The following is a 23,642-nucleotide window of genomic DNA, read 5'->3' as shown; positions in this document are numbered from 1 at the left end:
ATTTTTTTAGCAGTAATAATATCAACTGTTCCAATTTAAAAAGCCATTTTCAAAAAATGTTTCTGTCAAGATTGGTCTAATTCTGTCCTGCTGTTTTGAAATGAAATTGTTCACAAGCTTTCCAAATTTTAGCAACAGTGGCCACATCTGATGGAACCCCTGTATTATGCATAGATTTCAAGACCCTCATGCTGTCAAACTGAATCAAGTTTTGTCAAGTTTTGAGAAGTGATTCCAGAGTTATTTTTTTTATTTTGAGTAACAGCAGGAACATTTGAAGGCAGAAAAGAATCATCTGTACAAATTTTGTATACAAAATCAATTGATAGAACGAATTAGAAAAAGTTGTACATTAAATGATGGGCAAAGTTTCTAATCTTAGTATCAGCAACCATATTTGATGGCAGATCAGAATGATATCGTATAAATCTGAGGTCGTGATGCCAAATTCTCTTAGCTATTTTTAAGAAGTTCTTGAAGGAATTTCTATTTTGCAAACAGTGGCCATATTTGACGATGGATCAGCCTCGTTTGTACAAAAGTGAACGACATTCCAGGATGTTTCTATTACAGTTTGGTCAAAGGGTCAAAGTCAGCGATTTTTAAGGAGTCATAAAAAAAATTCTTTCAATTGAGTGTGACTATATCTGATGGCACAATTTATTTAAAATTTATTGAAATGCCTTTATGCCAGCAGGCTTTCTGTCAAATTCTGTTCTTTAGCTTTTAAGAAGCCAGTAAGATTTTTTTTTTTTTTTTTTAGCAATGACAGCTATATCTGATTAAACTGAGTTCACTGGCACAAATTTGAAAGGCCTATATGTAAGGATGCTGTCATCCATGTTGGGTCAGTGGATTTTGATAAGTTTAAAATAGCAAATGCTGACGTACAATAGAACACAAGCTCACCTTACCTTATGGCCAGGTGAGTTAATATTTTGAACACAGTTGAAACTGTTGCCACTATAAAAATTATAACCAATGTATCTCTATGTGCTAGGGCGACAAAAGACAAGAAGGCAACTAATACAAATCCTTGAAAGATCAACATCATAGGAAATGTCATACAGTAGAACCCTGCACATCTAAACTTTGGTGAATCCAAACCATCATCATTTCCCTGAACATTTCAGTTTCATTCAGTGTAATACCCTTCAGTATAACACTGCCCTCTTACAATGTATGTATTGTCATGGCTCCAATTAGCCAAATGCTTTTGTATCATTGCTAATATAAATTAACTGTACATCTTGTTCTATTACTTGCCTCATGAATAGTGCAGTGCTATATCAATAATTTTGCGATACAAGGCCTTTCAGACTGCAGAAAAGGATCATGAACGTAGGCAAAACCAAGTTCTCTACTGAAAACTGACATCTCTCTTTTTAACATATCAAGTTTTATAAACCTAAGAACATGACATGACATGTTATCACTTTCCTTTGGTTATTTCTGGGGAAAAAACGTCTGCATGTGAATATCTGATGCAATCACTTCCTGTAAAGTCATCATTTATACTATGTGTGGGAGTTGAGGCTTTTATATCTCCAATGCATAATTTATCAGTTGATTTTAATTTATAAGAAAAAAGCGACATAACATCATCAAATTTAGCAAATGTTTCCAGTTAAAGAAAAGTACAATCAATAGAGGCCAAATCACATTCAAATATATTTTAAAACTTAATATCTACAAAAAGAATTGTTTGTTTTCACTGAAAAGAGTCATTTGTCTGTATTGTCTCAATAGCCTTAAATGTTCCCATTAATTTGTTATTATCAATGCATCACACTAAGCAAGTTACATGGACCTGGTTATTTGCACTCTTAATTAACAGTATCATTTATATTTTCTTTAATGAGCATGATAATCAGAGTTTCATAATCATGGGTTTGTGTTATTAACCAATCACCCAATCATAATCATGGGTTTGTGTTATTAACCAGTCACCCAACAGCTCCTAATCAATACTTTTTTTAAAAGTATGGACAGACATAAAGATGGATGAATAAATAAAACACGATTCCAGGGTAGCTCTTGCATCTGATGTACAGCTTAATATTTTATGTTAATACCATCAATATCATAAAAAATTCTGACAACCAAAATGAAATTTGTGAACTGACAAAAGTTAACATTACATGTAACTCCACGAATGACATATTCAAGAGTGAAAGTTGGAATATGATGAAGGCTATAGTGGCATATGCCACCATATTACCAAAAGGAATCATGGTATTATGGCAAGATGGAATGATCAGTTTTTGAAGATTAGTTAAAACTTTCTAAACTTCATTAAGTAAAAACAGTCATTTTGTTGTGTGCTTCAAATATTGATCAAATGCTGAGTACATTATCAGGCAATCTTTAATAATCACAAGTTTGCAGTTATTTCATGTTTGAGAAATTGCATCTATAATTACTTTTTAGCAGTATTTAATACAGTATCTTAGAACTCTTTGGTTTGGTTCAATTAAGTGTTTTCTGGCACAGCAACACAAGTAGGTTATTATGTGCCACGGTTTTTGACGTAAAATGTCTCACCCTAGGACACACAATTGGCTGATAATCTCAGATATGCCAAAGGTAGGATTCACCTGCACTCTTTCAATGAGAAGTCCAGCAATGTAAACTCTGAGCCAACAAAACTCCTCTCAAAACTACTGACAGTGCCAATGATGCTGTCACTGTTAACAGTGCCAATGATGCTGTCACTGCTGACAGTGCCACTGATGCTGTCACTGTTGACAGTGCCAATGATGCTGTCACTGCTGATAAAGTGACACTGTGCCAAATTCAAAGGCAAGATAAGGACCTCTGCTGTGCCCATTTGATGTTGCAAATCTCAGTCAAAATTCAGCAGCCTGAAAATCAGTTTATAAAACAGGATTTAAATGAAGATGATTGAATACAATAATTTTCCACCATGATTCTTCATGCAATCTCAATTTGTATACAAACACACTTGATAGCATGAACATAGCAAGAAAAAGCTGTACATTAAATGAAAGGCCACATTCACTTTCTGGAAGTGTCTAAGAACAAAGCAAAATGGACAATTCATTTTGAGGGACATAATGTTTAATACAGAAAATTCCCAAACATGACAATAAACAAAAATGTTTTCCTACACTGATAAGCATGTTTGTCTGTATAGATAAAAACACAACTTGTTAGAAACTATGCAAAGCACACCACTTAGCACTGATTTCATAAAGTTACAGTCAACTCTCATTAAACCAACATTCATTACAATAGAATATTCAGATTACAATGGAAAATATCCATGTTTTAAGGATTTTACACATATTACCTTTATCTTTATATCATGTTGTACTTAATATTGACATTCATGTGAAAGGGTTTATTACCCTAGAGTTTTTGTGTGGTTCTTTATTTGTGCATTTCATATTTACTTCTAGTTGGAACTATTTATCCATTATTGTGCTGAGGGGCCATTATATATATATATATATATATATATATATATATATATATATATATATATATATATATATATATATATACACACACATACAAGATCATGAATGGGACCACATGTGTCTAAAGGTAAATTTGATCTTTTTAACCAAATATTCAGCTTCCATTTCTAACAGTAATTTCCATTAACATGAATATTTCCTTCTATATATTTTTCTTTACAACACCATAGTAACTCTCTGGAATATGTATTTAATGGGATTATTTTTGAAGATAGTATGAAAACATTTTAGTTCTCCAAACCTCCCTCCAACCCAATATGTTCTAAATGTAGGAAAATATTAAATTTAAAAATAATCATGATAATATTAGATATAAAGCATAGATTTCTTTCTCATTCTTCCTATTTGATTGTTTTAATAAGAGTTGACTGCATTTTTTATATTTTTGAATACAATACTAATCCCTCTAAATCATATTGATACATTGAGTATGTACATAAATCAACATTTTTTTTTCTTCATTGTAAAATGCAAAACTGAATAAATCCAAACACAAAGATGTAAGATTTTATGCTGTCTTCCCATATCTGGATAAATCCTAAACAAAACCTGGAAGTGTGGATATCTAAAGGTGAAAAAATACTAAACAGAGGATGATGTTGGATGTTGGACATTCTGATAGATTTAGCTATAAAAAAGAGAAGAAAAAAAAAACAACAAAAAAAAACCAAACAAGGCATATAAATACAGCAATACAAAGAAGAGGAAAAAATGAAAAATTGTACAACTGCATAAAGAAAAGACCAGATGTCTAAATAAGCACACAGACATTTCATAATGCCAGTCATTACATGACCTACAATATATGTACTAATTGTTATTACATTAAATCAATGACTACATTTCAAAATCTGACGACAATGTATTATTTTTTACAAACATGCATTTGTTGACTTCAAATAGATTAATCCTAGATGTTGAATTCTTCTGTGCAGCATGTGAAAAATGTTAGTAGTGGAAAACTTCCACATGCACCGTCGGAACAAACCTAAATGAAGCTAGAGACAAGCAACACTGTACATAAAATACTTTTTAAGGTACTGCATTTTTTTCCAATAACTAATGAAAGAAGGATGTATTGTAAATAACACTAAATAGTACACATAATTACTTGTAAGCAAAGTCTAAACCACAACAAATAATATGACATTAGCATTTCCATCATCTATTACAATGTAATGCAGCCCTTTAGGACATCTGACAGAGTTACAACCAAAATAGATTTCACTGTACAAATAAAAGATACGCTTCAAACTTGGTATTTTATTTAACAAACAATGACATACATGTATGAACCTGTAATGATAGCTGTCCACTTTTTAAACTAAATTTCTCCTAAAACTGAGATTTTACATTATTCTTTCAGATGTTACTTTTGACAATGTTATATTTATCAGCAGCAGAAATAGCAGAAAAAAAACAAAAAAATAATATAGTTTCAGCATTGCAAACTTTAAGTCTTTCCACTTATAACTTTTACTCAGTACCATATAGCCAGTCTCATGTTCATGTACAATTAAGGCCTAATACATACACAGGTATAAATTTTGTTCTTGATGAAAGAGTTGAGGAATTCCTCAAATATTCCAACATTAAAAGGAGAGCATTTTCAGCTTGAATTAAAGATATGACAATATTTCAATCCTTGATGCCTAATAATTTTCAGTGAAACATGCATCATTTCCAACAAAGAAATAATAAAGAGATCCCATAATCTCAATTTCAAAGGCAACACCTGCCAAGTGACACAGAAGAAAGATGAAAAGTGACATGAATTATCAATCCCCTGGATTAACCATCTAGTGATAAATCATTTTTTCTAATAATAAATCAGACAAACTTTCCATTGTAAGATTTAAACCAGTGTATGTCAAATTTGACGGAAAAAATATGTGTTTGTAAAACACAAATGCCCCCAACTGTACACCAAAAGGTAAAAAAATTCAAAACTGGAGAACAAAAATCTTTAAATGGCTAAAATCACATGAAAGTTCAATCAGGTCATCTACTAATGCATAAACAAATTCACCTATTTCAAATCACACAAAGGCTTTTTTTATCCTGAAGTTTAAAAAATGTGCAAAACATTAAAATTGCTATAATAACCTAAAAGTCTAATCAGATCTATGTTTAAATACAAATATTCCTACCAATCTGATTTATCTACCTCAAGTGGTTTTTGCGTAAACATGCTATCAAGGATTTTATTAAAGAAATCACAACTGAGAAAAAAAAATTCAAATTTTGTTTTTAAAAAAAATATTGCAAAACTGATGCAAATCTAATCAGGTCATGCCCCGGCCAAATTTCATTTATCTTTATCGAGTGGTCCTTACACACCTCTCTTGAGATGGATGCATAGACAAAACCAAATCAAGTCATCACTGCTGAAAGTAGTGGGGGCATAAAAAAAATAAGAAGCCCTAGATGTCCACTTGTGTACTCAGACAAACTTGGATGTGGGCCATGTGTTCCTCAAAGATACCATTCCTGACAGAAGTGTCCGAAACACAAGCTTCACATACAACACACGTTTTATAAGCTAAGTTATTCAAGTTTAGAAAGAACACTAAAATGTGCAAAACATGTTTCCCATTCAACAGCAATACAGTCATACACGATGTTATTAAATTGCATTAAAATTCACAAAAATCATAAAACAAAATGAGACAGCAATTAAAGTCAAATACATTAATTGGACACTGAAGATGGACATGCTGGTTCATTCAGTGTATGTAAACACTTTCTCTAACTGGTTGTATTTAAATGTCACATACACAAAAAGAATTTCTATCAAATACAAAAAGTCCTGAAATACAATAGATAAAATCATGGGAGCTTCTTCTTTCATAAGACCGAAAAAAAGTGAATACAACTATCTCTTAGACTGGAACAATCAAGATCCATTTTAATGGCAAGAAACATCCTTCTATCAAATCATATACAGTTTGCTTCATCCACAATCCAAAATGCACCCCGAGACATTTAACGGTTTTTCTCTAAATTTTTTAAATTGTAACAGCCGCTATAGTCAATCCTTGATCAGCATAATTTATAACAAATTGAAAGCTTTCATGCCAGAATGCATTCTTTCAAATATAGTCAAATTATGTTCATTTGGTTTTTATTAAAGGTTGCTTAAATATTATTATATTTTCAGAAAAGTTGGATATATCTGATGCCAGATGACATTATTTGTACCAACTTGCAAGCCATTTACATGAAGACGATTTGTCAAATCTGATGAAGACTTTTCTATTTTTAGTAATGAGAGTCACATTTGAAATCAAATACAGATATCTGAGAGCCCTGCCTGGTTGCTAGAGTATTTGGTCTAAACCTGTTGAGGGGTTGTTGAAACGGCATTTAACGATTTTTATATTTTTAGCACTGGCAGCCATATTTGAGGGCAGATTGGCATTATTTGTGCAAACTTCAAAGCCTTTTATGTGAAGGTGTTTTCAATCAAATCTGATCAATTCTGCTGAGCTAGAAAAAGCAATTTACAAGTTAACATTTTTGTTTGTTTTAGCAAAGGCAGACCATATTTACTGACATATCATAATGATTTGTTCAAATTAGTGCTGCCTGTGAAATTTCTCAAAAACTTCTGCTGAGATCCTGCAGAAGTAATTAAAAATATCAAATTTAATGGATGCATGCTAGACGACACATAATGAATGATGGATGAGGCCTGATGGGGGAAGGACTATACCATAAGCTTACCCAACAGGTGAATTAAAAATGTATGATCTCAATGGATGAAAAAGAAGCATGCGATTTACTTAACATAAACAATGCAATTTCACAAAATATGAATGGACGATACAAGTACAGTTGACCTGTCCATATATTCACCATATCTGTGTACAACACACCCTTCCCATTGCACAGACCCAGATCTGATGGTGAAACATATACCCATAGCACAGACCCAGATCTGATGGTGAACAATGTACCATTTGTAAATCACATGATAAATTCTTGAGTTCTGATTGACTAACTATGAAGATTTATTTCTTGAGTTCTGATTGACTAACTACAGAGATTTATTTATGGTCAGCACTGTAGACAATAACAGAAACACAGACTGGAGTCATCCCTATTTGCTTTTAAAATGCACAAATTACTTCATTTTAATACTGCAGGGATTGGGCCCAAAACATGATCAATATAAGGGCAATTACTCTAATTCACCTCAAACAGTTCCTACAATAGTATACATCATCTGCAATGCAAAGGCATGCTGTAAACACAAACCTGAATGTATTTCTAGCTTCTATAAAATTTTACATCAACCACGACAAATTTATATACATTTTCCTGCATTATTAATTTCAATGGATAATACCTTGTCAGGCATTCAACCTCTGGCTACTGAACATTTATGTGCAAATTAGACGTTACAAAGATGAAACTGAATATTTCTTCCAGGATCCATCAAGTTTCCTTCATCTTTAGCAAAGTTGTTGAAATGGCAGTTTTAATTTCTGACATACATGTGTGATTGTTGATGAACTGACTGGTTACAACAGCAAATCAACACAAAAATGACTACTTGTAAGGAAAGTATACTATCTACGGACACACAACGGCATTCAATCAAAGCTGATCTGGGCAGCAGTAAAATCCATAGTGCATTGACAGAGAGTTCGCCATGTTAAACACTGAACTAATCCAGAAATTTAACTGTCTATAAACATAAATGTTTCGCATGTCTGAAGACATAGTTATTTGCATGTTTTAAGACTCAATCTGCAGTCTAAGGTGTTGGGACATTTTTCAGCTAAGATGTTTACACTGTTTTCATAGAAAGGTCACAAAATATGAATCTCCTTCATTGCAGGAAAAATAAATCCAGAGAAAAAACATACAGAAAATATTAGACTAGGTAACTTACAATACAGTAATTAAAATCTATTACCTTATAATTACATGTTGATGACAAAAGTGCTACAATCTGGATCATGTAAAATTTTGTCCTAATTTTACTAGTGCTGAAACAACTAGTCAGCTTGTCAACAATGACTGATTGGCGACACAAATGTCGACTACAAAACCAGAAGCTACCCTACTTTTTCACTTACTGAAAGGGAACCATGGTACTTATTTGGAAGCAAGCCAGTCTCGTAATCTAAAGATCGCAAGTTGTATACCCACCCAGGCCAGCTTAAGTTGGCTGCCTCATTGTGTCACTGGGAAAACACTTTGCTCCCACTTTATCAACATGATATAGCCAATATGTTCAAAGTGCATTTAAAACATAAAACAAAGAAACCACAAAGGGACTGATGTGCTGCTGTCAAAAAGAAATTTCCAGGAATTCAACAGGACTTTCCATTAAGGATGAGCAGCAGTGACCTTATTTCATTTAGGACCAAGCTGCCCTTGCAAAGAATGTGTGTGTGTTTGAAATTTCATAGCAATCATCCAAGTTGTTTAGATGGATTAAAACTTGTGCTAAGAGAAGGATGGTTGAAAAACAGGATATCCCATAAACTATCCTGGTCTATCACCAACAGAAGTATCATTGACTCAGTTCACTAATTTGCTGGGTTTTAGTACACATCTTCCAAGTCTTTGATAAATCCAATCTCTCATTTCAGTCATAAAAACAGAAGCATATGAACATAATTAATATACTCTGAGAAAAACTATAATATTGGGCAAAAACAGCTGGATACAAAATAGGGATTATCTCAAACTGGATACGAAATAGGGCTCATCTTAAGCTGGATTCGAAATGGGGGGATCTCAAGCTGGATTTGAAATAGGGTCATCTCAAGCTAGATTTGAAATAGGGGTCAAGTTGAATTCAAAATAGGGGTCATCTCAAGCTGGATTTGAAATTGGGGTTATCTCAAGGTATAAATGTACCAAAAGGAGTTTACTAACAATATAGCTGAACTGGAAATAATGCTCTTCATCTGGGGGCTTTATTTTTTTTATTTCTACAGATAAGCTTTCAGTACTATTATGACTCTGCATGTAATCTTGCAACTGTTGTTGTTGTTGTAGTAGTAGTAGGGTTTAATGCCATTTTTCAGCACAAGATTGGCTATACATGTTGGCCAGTATAACTGGTGGAGGAAGAACCAGGGAAATCCCTGGAAAGAACCACCATCCCACAAGAAGCTACTGGCAAGCATTCTCACATACCCAGATTGGCCAAACCTGAGACACAAACCCACGCAGACAGAGGCGAGATGGCAATGACCTGTAACGGTGAGAGCTTTAGACCACTCAGCCACTCAGGGTCCCAACTTGCAGCTGCAGTTACATACAAAGTTATGAAGTCTTCTCATTCTACAGTGCCTAAGGGTATACCATATTTCCATGTCACCAGGAGTGGTCTGTACAGTTTTGACAACGAATATATGACAAGTGTTTTCTTGTTATTGGTTACCTGATACTAAATGAAAATATTTAACACATGTGCTTCAGAGACTGCAGGCTTACCCCAACATTATGGGGTTCTTTTTTTTGGGGGGGGGTAATCGTTAACAATACAAAATGCAAGAATCTAAATAACTTTTTCTGAATGACTATCAAAATCACTAGTTGTTTCAGCACTATATTTTTTTTTACAGCAATTTCAGTTTGTTTCTTGTGATATACTTATATATTTACATATTACTTTAAAACAAAAAAAGAAAAACTAACTTCAATTCTTTTGGTCAGCCTCTGAAATAAATTTCATTCATCATTTTCAAATCAAGTTCTCATCAAAACAACTTATCCCCTAGACAAAAAAAAAACAATTCCACTTTTCAGAGTCTAACCTTGAACACTCTCAAACACATTTATGGCATTCTTTTGTCTGTGACTTCACTATGGACATGCCTTGGAAACTTTGCCTCTGTGTCACATGCTGTATTATAACAGTAACAGTAAAACTTGCCACTTGGAGTCCTGAAGTTGGAAAAATCCTGATGACCACGATTTTGCTGGTGATAAAAGGTTGAAGAAAGTTCTACACTTCCTGGTCCAGAATATCCCCAACTGACTCCCCTTCCTATTCAAAATAAAATTTTATAAATAAAAAAGTGACATTTTCAAAGCATTTTCCAAATATAATGAGATCTGGTGCTAAGAAAAATTAGTTTTCCAGTGATACACCTAAAATGAAGCAACCCCCTTCTGCAAAGACAAATAAGCTTAATAATGAAAGACAACTAACAGTAACAAGGGTTCCACAGCACTGTTTTACCTGTGAAAGCAGTTATGATGATACATCTTTCTGCATGTGCAATGGCAAGACAGGAACTCCGTATATATATGAACTCAAATGTGAAATGAATATATCTCAAAGTTAAATACAGCAACTGATGAGGAGGATAAACTGCATACGATTTTCAAACTTCAACACAGAATCTAAACACAAATGCAATTTTTGATGACAAGGCAACTGTTCACATCGCCACAAAAAAGTGATACTCTCGTCACTCACTGGCCAGACATTACAGCTGTACAAAACTGAGGTGGCATTTCAATAAGGTGTAGCCACTTTTTGATAGAAGAATTATAAAATAATGGTGTAGGATCCTGTACGCTTTCCTGAAGTTGTAAATTTTCAAGCATGTGTAAGAAGCTGGTAATATAATTTATTATATACTACCTACACAATTTATCATGAAAAACCATTAATACATAAAGATATTCTGCTGCATTACAAAATGTGACAATTTCATTATAACCCCACAGCATGAGTAGTGTGAGTGCACGTTGCATTCTCACCCCTTTGGTTAGTAGTCCACTATGTAGATAACTGACATTTTTGGGCCAAAACCTTTCTTTTTTCCCATAACAGCAACTTTGGCCTTCAATCTTTTGACCCCTGAACTGAGTTGCATTTTCCTTATCACAGTTTAAGCCAATTACGACGTTTGGTCTACATATGTGATGAAGAACTAATGATATTGTGTGGAACCATTATTATTCTTTCCATTACTGTGACCCAGACCTTTGACCATTTGACCTTGTTAGTGTTCTTCCTAACCCCAAGTGCAATAATTGACAAAGTTTAGTAACAGCAGATGAAGAACTGTTATGGAAAAGAATTGTATTTCTTCTTTAGCCACAGTGACCTTGACCTTTGACCCCAAAATCTAGATTCTTCCTCTAACTGATTTTTTCATTCGATGTTTCCTTTATCCAGTGTTTATTCCAGAAATGGAAAGTGGGGCTCAATGGCCCCAACCATTCAGAAAGTGGGGTCACAAACACCTTTACTTGTTTCTTGTTTATTGTAGACATTCAAACACAGATCATTAGCACATGCACTTGTATAATGAAGTTATTAATTTCTACAATAAATATTAATTTGTCCAGCACTGTATGCTTTGAATCAATTGTTGTGCAGTCGGTCTACAGCATGGTTTTCCACAATTTATTGCCTGTTAAAATAACCCTGTCTACTGCACTGGACAGGGTTAATTTGGCCGACAAAGTAACTATCAAACTATGCTTTGGTCTCGCTCAACAAATTTTCAAAATACAAAATGCTGAAAAAGGATATTTTCTAGGAAATAGTTCAACCACAAAATATTACCTGATGACATTAATATTTGGAAATCACTCTGCTACCTCCGTATCCAGCCATCCATGAAGATAAATCTTTCGATTTATGATACATATAGACTAAGAGAATTAACTCTTACAAATTACCATTCCTTGATTCCCCTTGGTGACCATTCATATCCTAGACATTTGTGAGTTTAAGCTTGAGTAAAATTTGTTTGCATTTGCAGGAAGGATGGAATGAATGCATAGCTGCCAACCTTCCAGGCTCACAATTAGTGAAAATAGGGATAAAAAGTCGTGAATTTGGACAAGAATTCGTGAAAAATACCATGACAATAACTCCATCCACTCCGACCGTCAATACTACACTATATCAAGTTCGCAATATAAAACTAAAACACTACATATATGCAGAAATATTTATTTATCAAGACATGATACTGTGGCAGACTTGAACTTCCTCAAATGCTTGATCGTAAATTTGTTTTCTAAACAGTTCAGACTTCTTGCCGGCTGGTTGATCTTGGTGACTAAAATTACTGACAAATTTTCTGCAGCTAAGGAGGCCCTAAAGTCTTATTTTTCCTCACAAGAGAAAATACACTTTCGCTTGCACTGTTGCTGTGAGGAAAGCACAGGAGCTGCAGCACTTTTGGTCCTTCCACATGAAAATTTGGAATCGATTTTCGAGTCCGGCAACATTTGTCAGAACAAATGTTTAGCATGGTCTCCAGCTGATAAAGGTAGATTGTGTTCGACAAGAAAACTCACAAATAATGTTTCAGTGTTGGTAGCCTGCATTTCTTCCGCCAATTGTTTAAAATATTCCGGAGCTGAAATCTGCAAATTCTTAATTTTCCCAACTTCTACGTGTTTTTTGCAACCGACGTGCTTCCTCACATCGTCTCTGCGATGGCACACTGAGTGCAAAAAGCATGATGAATATCAATGTTTAATGGCAGAATGCACGGCCAATTTTTGATATATTCCAAATTAAACTTCACTTTTTGAGTAATAAAGTTCTTTTTTCTTAGTGGTGAAGACGTTTTCAAAATCGTACATGCGATGCTGAACCGTAACTCAAATCATTGTTGGTGACGCATGCGTGGAGCAAAATTCCGGTTAGGCCCCAGTTTCTCTCAAATGCATTTGTAAAACTACTCTTATACATACAGATTAAAATAGGCTAAAATGCTTGATACCTGGCCAACTGTACTAATCGGCTGTAGATCTACTAATATCACGACAAGCAGTACCGGACCGTTTTGGCAACTGCGAATATCACGACTAGTGCTTAACGGGAAATCGGTTATTTTATTAAAGATTTAAAATAATTGAGGATTGGAGAATTCGTGAATTTTTGGCTTGCGGCGTGAATCCGTGAATCGCTGAAAAAGTCGTGAAATTCACACCAAATTCGTGAGGGTTGGCAGCTATGTGAAATGTGTAGTAATGTAATCGAGTAAATATTTTTTGATAAACATAATTTACCAAAACATTCGTTTTTCCATCAGATACACCAACACTAACATTACAACAATAGTTAAGAGGAGAAGGAAATGCTTTCTTCTATCCACATTAACTAATTGGAGCAAAGTGATCAATCTAGTGAAAGGATTAACTCCCATTTTATGTCATCTATATACATGTGAGAGTGATCCCTGATATCCCTCACCTGGCTATTGCATTTACATTTAAAAGTTTCCCAGATTGAATCTAGTGAAAGTTGCAAGGTCTTGCCAGAGGATGCAGCTGTGCTGTCATGAATGAAGCATGGTATCTGTTTGGGCAGCATCCGGTTACCAAAGAGATTCAACTCACTCCGCTGCAAGGTCATGTCACAAAAATAAAGGCTGCAGAAAGTAGACTGAGTATGCCAGCCAACAGATTCCACTGTCTTGAATTGAGATGTTACATTTAATGCCCAGGCTTGTGGATATCTCTCATATTTCATGAACCGAAATCCTAATGCTGATCCCAGAACTCGTGTTAGCCACGTAATCAGTACTTATGGGGTTGTCTAGCCTTCCTGCCTTTACTGGTAAACAGAGCATCTGATGGTCGCCAGTCATTGTTCAGGTCCCTCTCCTCTCCTCTCTCAATGGATTGCGTGAGAAACTTTTCAAAATGAAGATAGGTTGTGTCATTGGTATGATTAAGCTGTTGGAATGTAACCCGCCGACAGCACATGCAGCTCACTCACTCTGGACTTGATTGGTTAGATGAGACTGAGAACACCATACCATAATAAAAAATTCTGCTGATTCTTTCATCCACTCCCCTTCATTTCCCAGAGATTGATGTGAAAGAGCTTTCTGTTCCAGTGCCCATCTGCTGCTGACCATCAAAAAGTCCTGTATCAAGTGTGCCTCACCCCCATCTGACAAACTGCAAACTGTGCAGATTTTGATTTATGGTTGATGGGGTTCTAAAGGTTTTTCTGCTGCTAGCTACTCCCTGTCTTGCCATTGAAGCAGGAAGTGTTTGAATTCAGTCAAGATCATAATCTGATAATCTAAACAACCTGGGATCAGCCAATATTGTGTCAGAACAGCAATCTGCAGACAGCACATGTAAAGGCAGCTGAGGTATGGGTATGACAAGTCCTCAGTTGTACTGAACAGGCCAAGGAGAAACTCCCTCACTGTACTCAAGTGTGGGTCTCACCTTCTCTGACAAAAAACGATACAACTAATGTACTTGGGAGGAAGGCGAATCAAACTGGTAAGAGTTAGAAACTACCTACATAAATTAATAATGCCAAGAAGGGACAATCTCCAACATCTCTACATTGACCATCCACCCTAAACTGCAAAGCAGGTAGAAAGTTGTTCATATCACGAGTTAAAATTGAACTTTTTGCAGCATATTGCCAAGCTACTCTGCCATTTGCAAGACATCCTGAAGTTGGATATATGGCGCAGTCCAATGCCTAGGTGAAGGCCCAAGAGCTGAGACTACGGCCAAATGGAATGGCATGGATGGAACTGATATAATACCTGCGGTAGTTCAAGTGAATGTATTTATAGTGATGCTGTGAATAGGTACATGGAAATACACACTGAGCAAGTTGTGACTGATGGACCATTTGTTGTATAGAACAAATGACAGATGGACCTTGCCATCTCCATCTTCTACATTGGGGGAGTAACAAACTGATGGAGTCTGTTCACGTCTGAGAGTTTCAATTTTCTGTTGGTTTTTGTAACCAGAAAAAGTTAAGAATAGAAATGCAGGGAGTCTGGTTTTCAGGCTATCTTCACCACCCATTTAACCATCAAGTTTTATCTCTCTCTTGTAAAATGTCTCCTTTTATGAGATTGCTCGGGTTCTCTGTCTTGAAAGGGGGGAGATGAAAGTGGAGATGACTGGATGATCAAGACCCAGAGCCCCAAGAAAAGAGTTTGATCAGGTCTGGCAGAACAGAAAGAGTCTGGTGCCTACAAGAGGATCACCAGTGGGTGGAAGGGATGGCAAATGACAGTTGACAAAAGGTTTGGAGGAGAAAAAAAACTTTTCTTCTCTCCCCTCTCTCTGCCTATTGGCAGAAATTAGGACAGATGGCCACCCGTGACTCGCCTGGCCATGAAAAAGCTGGCCATTGTTGCCAAGAATTACCCCTGCAGTCTTTCTGTCAAAGAACATCCCCTCTTGGTATGCCTCCTGAACAGGGTTGTGTAGAGAAGAGTTTGTGTTGCATGGAAAGCTGGAGGAGCAACTCCTGAGCTGCCTGTTTTATGAACTCCTGAATTCAACCCCCAAACAGAAATGAAGAGCTGAATGAGTGGAAGCATGTTACTGCATGATGCAATTTAAAAGAAAATTGCAGAAGTGCATCTCTTCATTTCATTTCAAGATTACAAGAGGCTGTTAGGGCATTCTCCATTGCATGGTCAGTACCCCTATTGACTAACCTGGCGATACAGCGTACTGATCCCCAAGCACTGCCACTTCTGGCTTCCTTGGTTAGGTGAAATATTGCAAGAGACGTCAGGTTGAGTAGCGAAGAAGCTGACAGGATATTCCTAACTTATATGTGGCATGAAACACTTGCCTTTCCACTTTATAAGAAAGTGAGGCAGTAATATCCTTGGCTAGGGTAGTTACATCTAATAATAAACATCAATGTGACTCACCAAAATGGCCCTTAAAATACTGGGGTCATGACTTTTATCAGAAAGACAGCCAGTAATTTGCGGCACAATCCTGAAGATGGATGTTCCTATCTTTTTCAGTGTCAGCCAAGGCCATAATCCTGTACAGAGAATTGACTGCTGGTGGCACAAGGCATTCAAATGAAAGCAAACTTCTGCACATCTCTCAGACCGCCACCTTGAAACTGAATTTCCATGGCTATATTAAAATAGTCCTCCTGTATGCTTTACATCCAGGGTATAGTTTTCCATATGGTAATTTTGAGGACAGTCCGAGGTGGTCCAACTGAGGAATGTGTCTGGTGCAGTTGGCTGGGCCAGACTGGACAGTTGTAAAAGACAGTTCCAAACGTGATGCCAGTTTGCCAAGTAGTGTTATGCAGGATTGGTCAGTACAGTTGGCTGGCCATCGAGGGTGGTGTGCTGGGATGAGTCACTGTAGGAACTGTCAAGCAGCATGATGTTTACCAGACGGAGATGACATTTTCATGATTGCCAAAACTGTATCTTTTTGTTCAAATGGTTGAACTGGTTAACCAGCTGCCAAGATGACCACATCCATCAAGTGATACTGAACTTGTAGGCCAGTCCACACAGCAAAGCTGGAAGATAATCCCACATGGCCGGTTTAAATATTCTTGAGTCCATGCATGGGCAGGGAAAGGGACTCATGTCCACTGGGCTACCAAATTGGGTCAAAAATGGTTCTAGTTTTGTTCAACTTGCTTACTGACATCCTGAACAGAGCCTGCTGTAGAATGTGTATCATACGCGAAGTAGCTATAGTGGAACTGCTTGGCATGACTTAAATGGATCTGAAGTGATCACTGCCACTGTTTTAGGTCTCTCAGTGGGGAAAGTAGGCAACATTTCAACCTCCCACATAAAAATGGCAAACAATTCTTAAATCTCATGAATGCCAAATACTTCAGGTTTGGAAGATCAAGAACTTGCCCTTTTCTTGTGGCTCTTCAATTGCCTTTTCCAGAGCTTGCCCTTCAACTGCCTTTTCTAGAGCTTGCCCTTCAACTGCCTTTTCTAGAGCTTCTCTTCAACTGCCTTTTCTAGAGCCTGCCCTTCAATTGTTTTTTCTAGAGCCTACCCTTCAACTGCCTTTTCTAGAGCCTGCCCTTAGATTGCCTTTTCTAGAGCCTGCCCTTCAATTGTTTTTTCTAGAGCCTGCCCTTCAAATGCCTTTTCTAGAGCCTGCCCTTCAATTGCCTTTTCTAGAGCTTGCCCTTCAATTATTTTTTCTAAAGCCTGCCCTTCGATTGCCTTTTCTAGAGCCTGCCCTTCAATTGCCTTTTCTAGAGCCTGCCATTCAATTTTTTCTAGAGCCTGCCCTTCAACTGCCTTTTCTAGAGCCTGCCCTTCAACTGTTTTTTTCTAGAGCCTGCCCTTCAACTGCCTTTTCTAGAGCCTGCCCTTCAACTGCCTTTTCTAGAGCCTGCCCTTCAATTGCCTTTTCTAGAGCCTGCCCTTCAATTGCCTTTTCTAGAGCTTGCCCTTCAATTGTTTTTTTTCTAGAGCTTGCCCTTCAATTGTCTTTTCAAGTCATGGGGCCAAATATCTTCTACCTACATTACACACAAAGTACATGGGTAAGGAAGACCATTTTGTGTGTCAAGGCATGTCTCATGGTTGTCCTCCAGAACTTGAAATCATCTGCATTTCTTACAGTTCACTGACAGCTGGTATGAAAGAGAGAAGACAAAATAAACAGGTGCATACAATATACATAATTGTTCACACATGCGAACTCACATTACCAGGACTACCATACAAGCGCGTAACAAACCAATTAAACTGATTAAAAAGTGCATAAATATGAATAACTTCACCGGAAAAATGCAAATGATGTATACACCATATATATCAGCCTTCTGACTTACTATACCAATGGAATTTAATGCTGGAGGGTCAAAAATTGATTATAAATTGCAACAGATTCTTCAGAAGTCCAATTCTCAGCTGGCTGGTCAACTTGGCACAAATGGGGGGACAGTCTGGTTGTCAGCAGACTGGATAGTACAATAAATGTCTGGTTTGTCTGTGCATTGAAATGGACAGTTCAGCAAACCAGAACACAGTATAACATACAACGATGTGGCCAATTGGTATATGCCATGACTGGCTGAAATAATGAATTCCTGGTCACTGATCATTGAATAAGGCCACCCAGCTGGATGGACTGACAGAATGGCAGCAGGTATAGCATTATAAGGCCTTGACTGATGGCAGAATGGGATCATCCACATCCCAAAAATACCCCATGCACCCCCACTTACAGGCACGAAGGCCACGCTCGGGGTACTTGTGCCTACTAGACAACCTAAAATATTGAGGACAGCTGCTCATAAACTCCAAGTCATCACTGGAGAAATAACAGTGATGGTGGGGAACAAGTAAACTTGAAGCCTGCAATTGTGTTGTTTCTTCTTGGACTAGACACTACGTTCAATGCCTGTGAAGACTGTGTGGCTGGCAACATCACTACCTATTGCTCTTTCATTTTGCAACTGACTGTGTTCATTGGACACATCACTTTCAATTGGGGTGAAAATACATTCTGTACATCACACTCCATCTCTCTGGACAACGTTTGTTACGTAAGAAGTGAAGAAATACTAGCAGTGTGCATGAAAACAACCAATAATGGGAATGAACGATACCTTACTGTGAAAAATTCAAAAATTCAATAAATTACACATAATTATGACTGCAACATGAACTAAATAGGCTTACACTCAATACTATACCAATTTTGTTGATTGATGGTCAATAATCCAATATGATGGTTTTCATGAGAGATACAAGATGCAATGTACATAATATCCAGCAAAAGCTAACACTGGGTAACCAACCTTCCATGAACGCTGGATTTTTAGAGATAGCAGAGCGTCTTCATGATGTTATTGTGATCAGGGAATATATTCCAGGGACCAAATGTACAAAAGTTCTTATATAATGAATGATAATGGCAATTTGACAGTTAGGTTACACATTTTTGAATGCTGTTCTCCAAAATGGTCACTTTGATATCATTGATTTATTTCTTCATCTATTTTGTTACACAGTTTATCTTCTCTCTTAAAAGAATTTTTTGTGTACATTTGACTCACTTGTGCCAATATATTTCATGACAAAGATTAAAAAATCAATTACTTAAATTTCAAATGTTGTGATTATACAGTACTTGGTTCTTTCTCACTGAAAAAAAGTGATACATTTTAGCTCTCTTCACATTAAGTTAATCTGGTTAAGAACAGATTCAAAAATGTTTGCAGTGTTAAAAATTTAAGTATTTCTCCTTTGATAAGCCAATGGTGGTTAGGAAGAGCTGTCTCACTAACAATTACAACACTGTATGTTCAAAACTATCAACATGTTTGTTACTGATGGGGATGGAATTCATTTTGATGGAAACATGAGCTTATCATAGGAGATTTAAGTGCATATACAAAATACTATTATCTACTTTACACAGGCAACTGTTTAACATACATTAACTGGAATCTTTCAATCAGAACATGCGACCCCTACGTGGGCGCATCATAGGATGCATTATAGGGCGCATCATCATAGGTGAAGGGCGAATGCCCATAGGAACTGGTCCACGCATACGGGGTCCATCGTACATATCTGGTGCAAATCGTCGTGGATGGAAGCCAGGCCCTCGCATGAATGGTCCATCAAAATCTTGTGGAAATCTGCCAGCGGAAGGTAAATCCATCTCCATGTCATCATCATTATCGAAGTCAATGGGAGGTCTAAATGGACCATCTCGTCCACGGCCTACAATAAACACAGATAGCATTCTACAGTCTACTGTTTATAGTCAGAATTAAGTATCTGGATTCATAGTTAAGAGTTTAATTTTCCAGACAATAATGTTAGGGACGATACAACATTTACCAAGATTGAACATTTTCCAGACTAAGGTTAAGGAGTTCAAGTCCATGGAGCAAAGCCCAACAGCTTCAAGTCTTTTCAGAGTACAATGGCAAACAAATGAATTTAGCAAACTGCATAGGACTACTGTTCTCACACGACTGGTTACATACCATATAAATCATTTATGAATTACAAACAAAAAATAAGATTTACATTTCTGAAACCAGAAATAGAAGAAGCAAGCCTTTAAGGCCGATCAACCAAGTTTGTGACAGTTAACAGTTCAAATAATGTTTAAAAAAATTGTTGCATATTATTCCTACAAGATGCAGTCTCAATGTTAGCCAGAAACTTCAAACATTCTGGATCTAAAGTGAAAGGATATAAAATGAAAGAGCTGTACAACGGTTATTATGATAATGCAGTCATAAAAATGTATTTGTAAAACCTTAAATCAGACTTGACTCTCAAACGGTATACTTCAAGGATTATAATATGGTTGAAATTATTGTGTAAGTAAAGATAAAATTACTTTTTTTTAAATTCTCATGATTTTGATTTCAGAGTAAGGTCCTAAAAGAGCTTTTTTAAAAATTACAAAAGTTCAGTTTTCTTGTTCAGATCATTTTGAGACTGGGGAATAAGCTTTCAGCCAGCATTTTAGTCCAAAAATGTCAAATTTACAAGCGGCCTCATTTTTTTTTTTATACATGTCCAGAACCAATATTTAATACAGTAATTTGATTGTGTCTGTTTCCAAATGTCAGGTTTTCATTACTAAAAGAAGTGTTGTCTAAAGTACATTATAACAATTTGTTGTTGTTGTTGTAGGGTTTAACGCAATGTTTCAGCACACGATAGGATATACATGGCGGCCAGTATTAATGGTGGAGAAAGAACATGGGGAAATCCCAGGAAAGAACTAACGACCATCGAGAAGCTACTAGCAAGCTTTCTCACATACCCACACATGTACCAACATGGTTAATATTATATCATTAACCATGTATAATATCATTATAAATGCTAATCTTTACAGGAAATGGGCTCAACAATGGTACGATGGAGTTTTGGGCTTCACACAGCTGGTGAGTTCTCTTTGCTGACTATGACTGGATATAACCATCAAGATCATCATATGGTCAACATAGGCTAAATATACATGTAGCTTTGTGGATTCACACCAGAATTTAACCTTGAACAAAACAGGGTACCAGACAAAGATTAAAAAAAGCATTTGACAGTAAGAGTCTCACTTCCTTTATAAACAAGACATTTTGTCTACTCTACAAAAGTTTAATCTGCATGATTAAATTGCAGTACTGTACAGACAGCATCACAGGAATAAATCATCATAAAACTTTAATAGGTCATTACATACAAGGAAACTTATGACATTAGAAGAAAGAGTAAAAGTTATTCGACTGGATGATAATAGGGGATTTTTGCCAAAATATATGTTGGAAAGACTCGATATACACAACAGTGTAACAAAAAAAGGATAATATTCTGCAGCAGTGGAAAATGGAGTAAACGGAAAGAGAATGATTCTAAATGCCAAGCGATGTTTGTAGCAAGATTTAAATGACATTTTTGAATGGTTATGCAATGTGTGTGCCAACAATATCCTACTCAAATTTTATGCATAAGAATCAAGAACGATTAATATATGTTCACTTGCAACAAGTCTATTCATAAGACAAGATTCATATTAATTAATGTTACTTTTTAAATTATATTAAATGTTTTGAAGTTAATGTAGCTTTCTTATTACATACATATATACATCACATCCATCAAATATAGCTGGAAAGGTTGACCCTCTTATACGGCCACTTTCCTGGTGCAGAAGGGGCGGCCATATAAGAGGGGGACGACTGTAGTAGTAATGAGATTTACTAGATATCAATACTGGATGCTTGAGCAAAACCATTTTTATTCAGATCCAACAAGTCATCAAATGAAGTCGTCTGGTAAAATTTACAAGTTGATTTGGAGAAGCAATAAGATTTTCAAGACAGCTGCTGTGGTTGATATAATGGACAGCATGTTGACACTGGTTTTTCATTAAGGACTAACTAGACATCATAAGAGGTGTTTTAGTGAAACCCCCATTATGATATGATCATCAATTCATGAACATGAGATCTTCAAGATGGCCACTGTGGTGACATATTACATGTCTGGACATCATTTTCATTTAGTAACATCCAGACCTTGGGATGAATTCATGTTAAATTTGATTACAATTCTGACAAGGAATAACAAACTTGTGCTAACGGACAGACACTGGATGTTTGGCAACAAAAAATGGACAGACACTGGATGTTTGGCAACAAACAATGGACAGACACTGCATGTTCGGCAACAAACAATGGACAGACACTGCATGTTTGGCAACAAACAATGGACAGACACTGCATGTTTGGCAACAAACAATGGATAGACACAGGATATTTGACAACAAACAACTGACAGACACTGGATGTTTGGTAACAAACAACAGACAGACACTGGATGTTTGGCAACAAACAACAGACAGACAATGGATGTCTGGCAACAAATGACACACAGGACAACTTTCATATAGCCATGAATTTATGTCCTGATAAAAATGTTTCTTTTTTTAACCTTTAAAATCGACACCATCTAAAATAAATGAAATGATAATGTTGGGAAGACGATAAATTTTGATGACACCAAAGCCATGTAGTTTAGTTTTTGATACTACTACTACTAGTACTAATTCCTAGATATTATCTACTCAACTAGTTGACAATAAAAACACAGTACAGTCATGAGACATCTGTAAAGGAAGACACTAATGATGATGCACAATACTTTGACTAAATTTTGAAAAATTAGATACCCCAACGCCAGGGTCCTCTCAGATTCTAGATTGGGGCCATCCCATATTCGAAGTTAGTGGCATGTTAGGCTTGTCAACAAAACATTAAAAAGTGTCACCATATTTGCCTGACAAAACAATGAGCATGCTGATCAAATGCGATGTTTTCAATCTGAAGCTCTTGAAAGACATTGGTAAATTATTAATATTCAGTCCCACATTGGGGCGACATTCATGGGTCCCTCACCCTTATGCAAATAGTTTACTTACCAGCATTGCAAAGTATGAATTGTATGGAGCAAAGCATGTGACCTATGAATAAGGAACAGTACTATTTATGTTCTCTGTATTTATTGGTTACCTATAACAAGTGCTCACAACAAAATTCCATCAATACCTATATGGTTGTTTCCTACTAGGTTCTTCGGTATCGCAGCAATTTTCTGCATAGCATCACCTATCCTTTGTTTAACCTATATACATTGGATGACCACTAGTTCTGCATCACCAGTTTTTTGGGGAAAAATGTTTGAACTGCTGGTGAGTATACTATTTTAAAAATGTACCAATGAATTTCACTTTTTCAAAACAGGGCCATAACCTATGTTCTCAAACAAAATCTATATCTTTTTAAAATCGTTATCACAAATTGACTAAGCAGTTTGTCACCTGATAATGTCCAATGATTTTATGCAAGAGTCTGATCACATGATTACCATA

The 23,642-nt window shown here is 36.1% G+C and overlaps 1 protein-coding gene across 1 annotated transcript in view; it reads right to left on the bottom strand.

The window, feature by feature from the left end:
• Positions 1–3,063: 3,063 nt before the first annotated feature.
• Positions 3,064–23,642, bottom strand: part of LOC149782239 (uncharacterized) — a 52,747-nt gene continuing 32,168 nt past the window's right edge. Inside the window, exons 5-6 of the mRNA XM_089933617.1 lie at positions 19,685–19,975; positions 3,064–10,518 (exon numbers count right to left, since the gene is read on the bottom strand). Of these exons, the coding sequence (XP_089789743.1) occupies positions 19,704–19,975 (272 nt within the window). The 3' untranslated portion in view covers positions 3,064–10,518; positions 19,685–19,703. The remainder of the gene's footprint in view (positions 10,519–19,684; positions 19,976–23,642) is intronic.

This window comes from Sinohyriopsis cumingii, chromosome 15 (assembly GCF_028554795.1).
Source record: "Sinohyriopsis cumingii isolate HCF-2022 chromosome 15, ASM2855479v2, whole genome shotgun sequence".
Lineage (NCBI taxonomy): Eukaryota > Metazoa > Mollusca > Bivalvia > Unionida > Unionidae > Sinohyriopsis > Sinohyriopsis cumingii.
The sequence above is the reverse complement of the archived record's forward strand: the minus strand, read 5'-3'. Positions and strand labels throughout refer to the sequence as shown.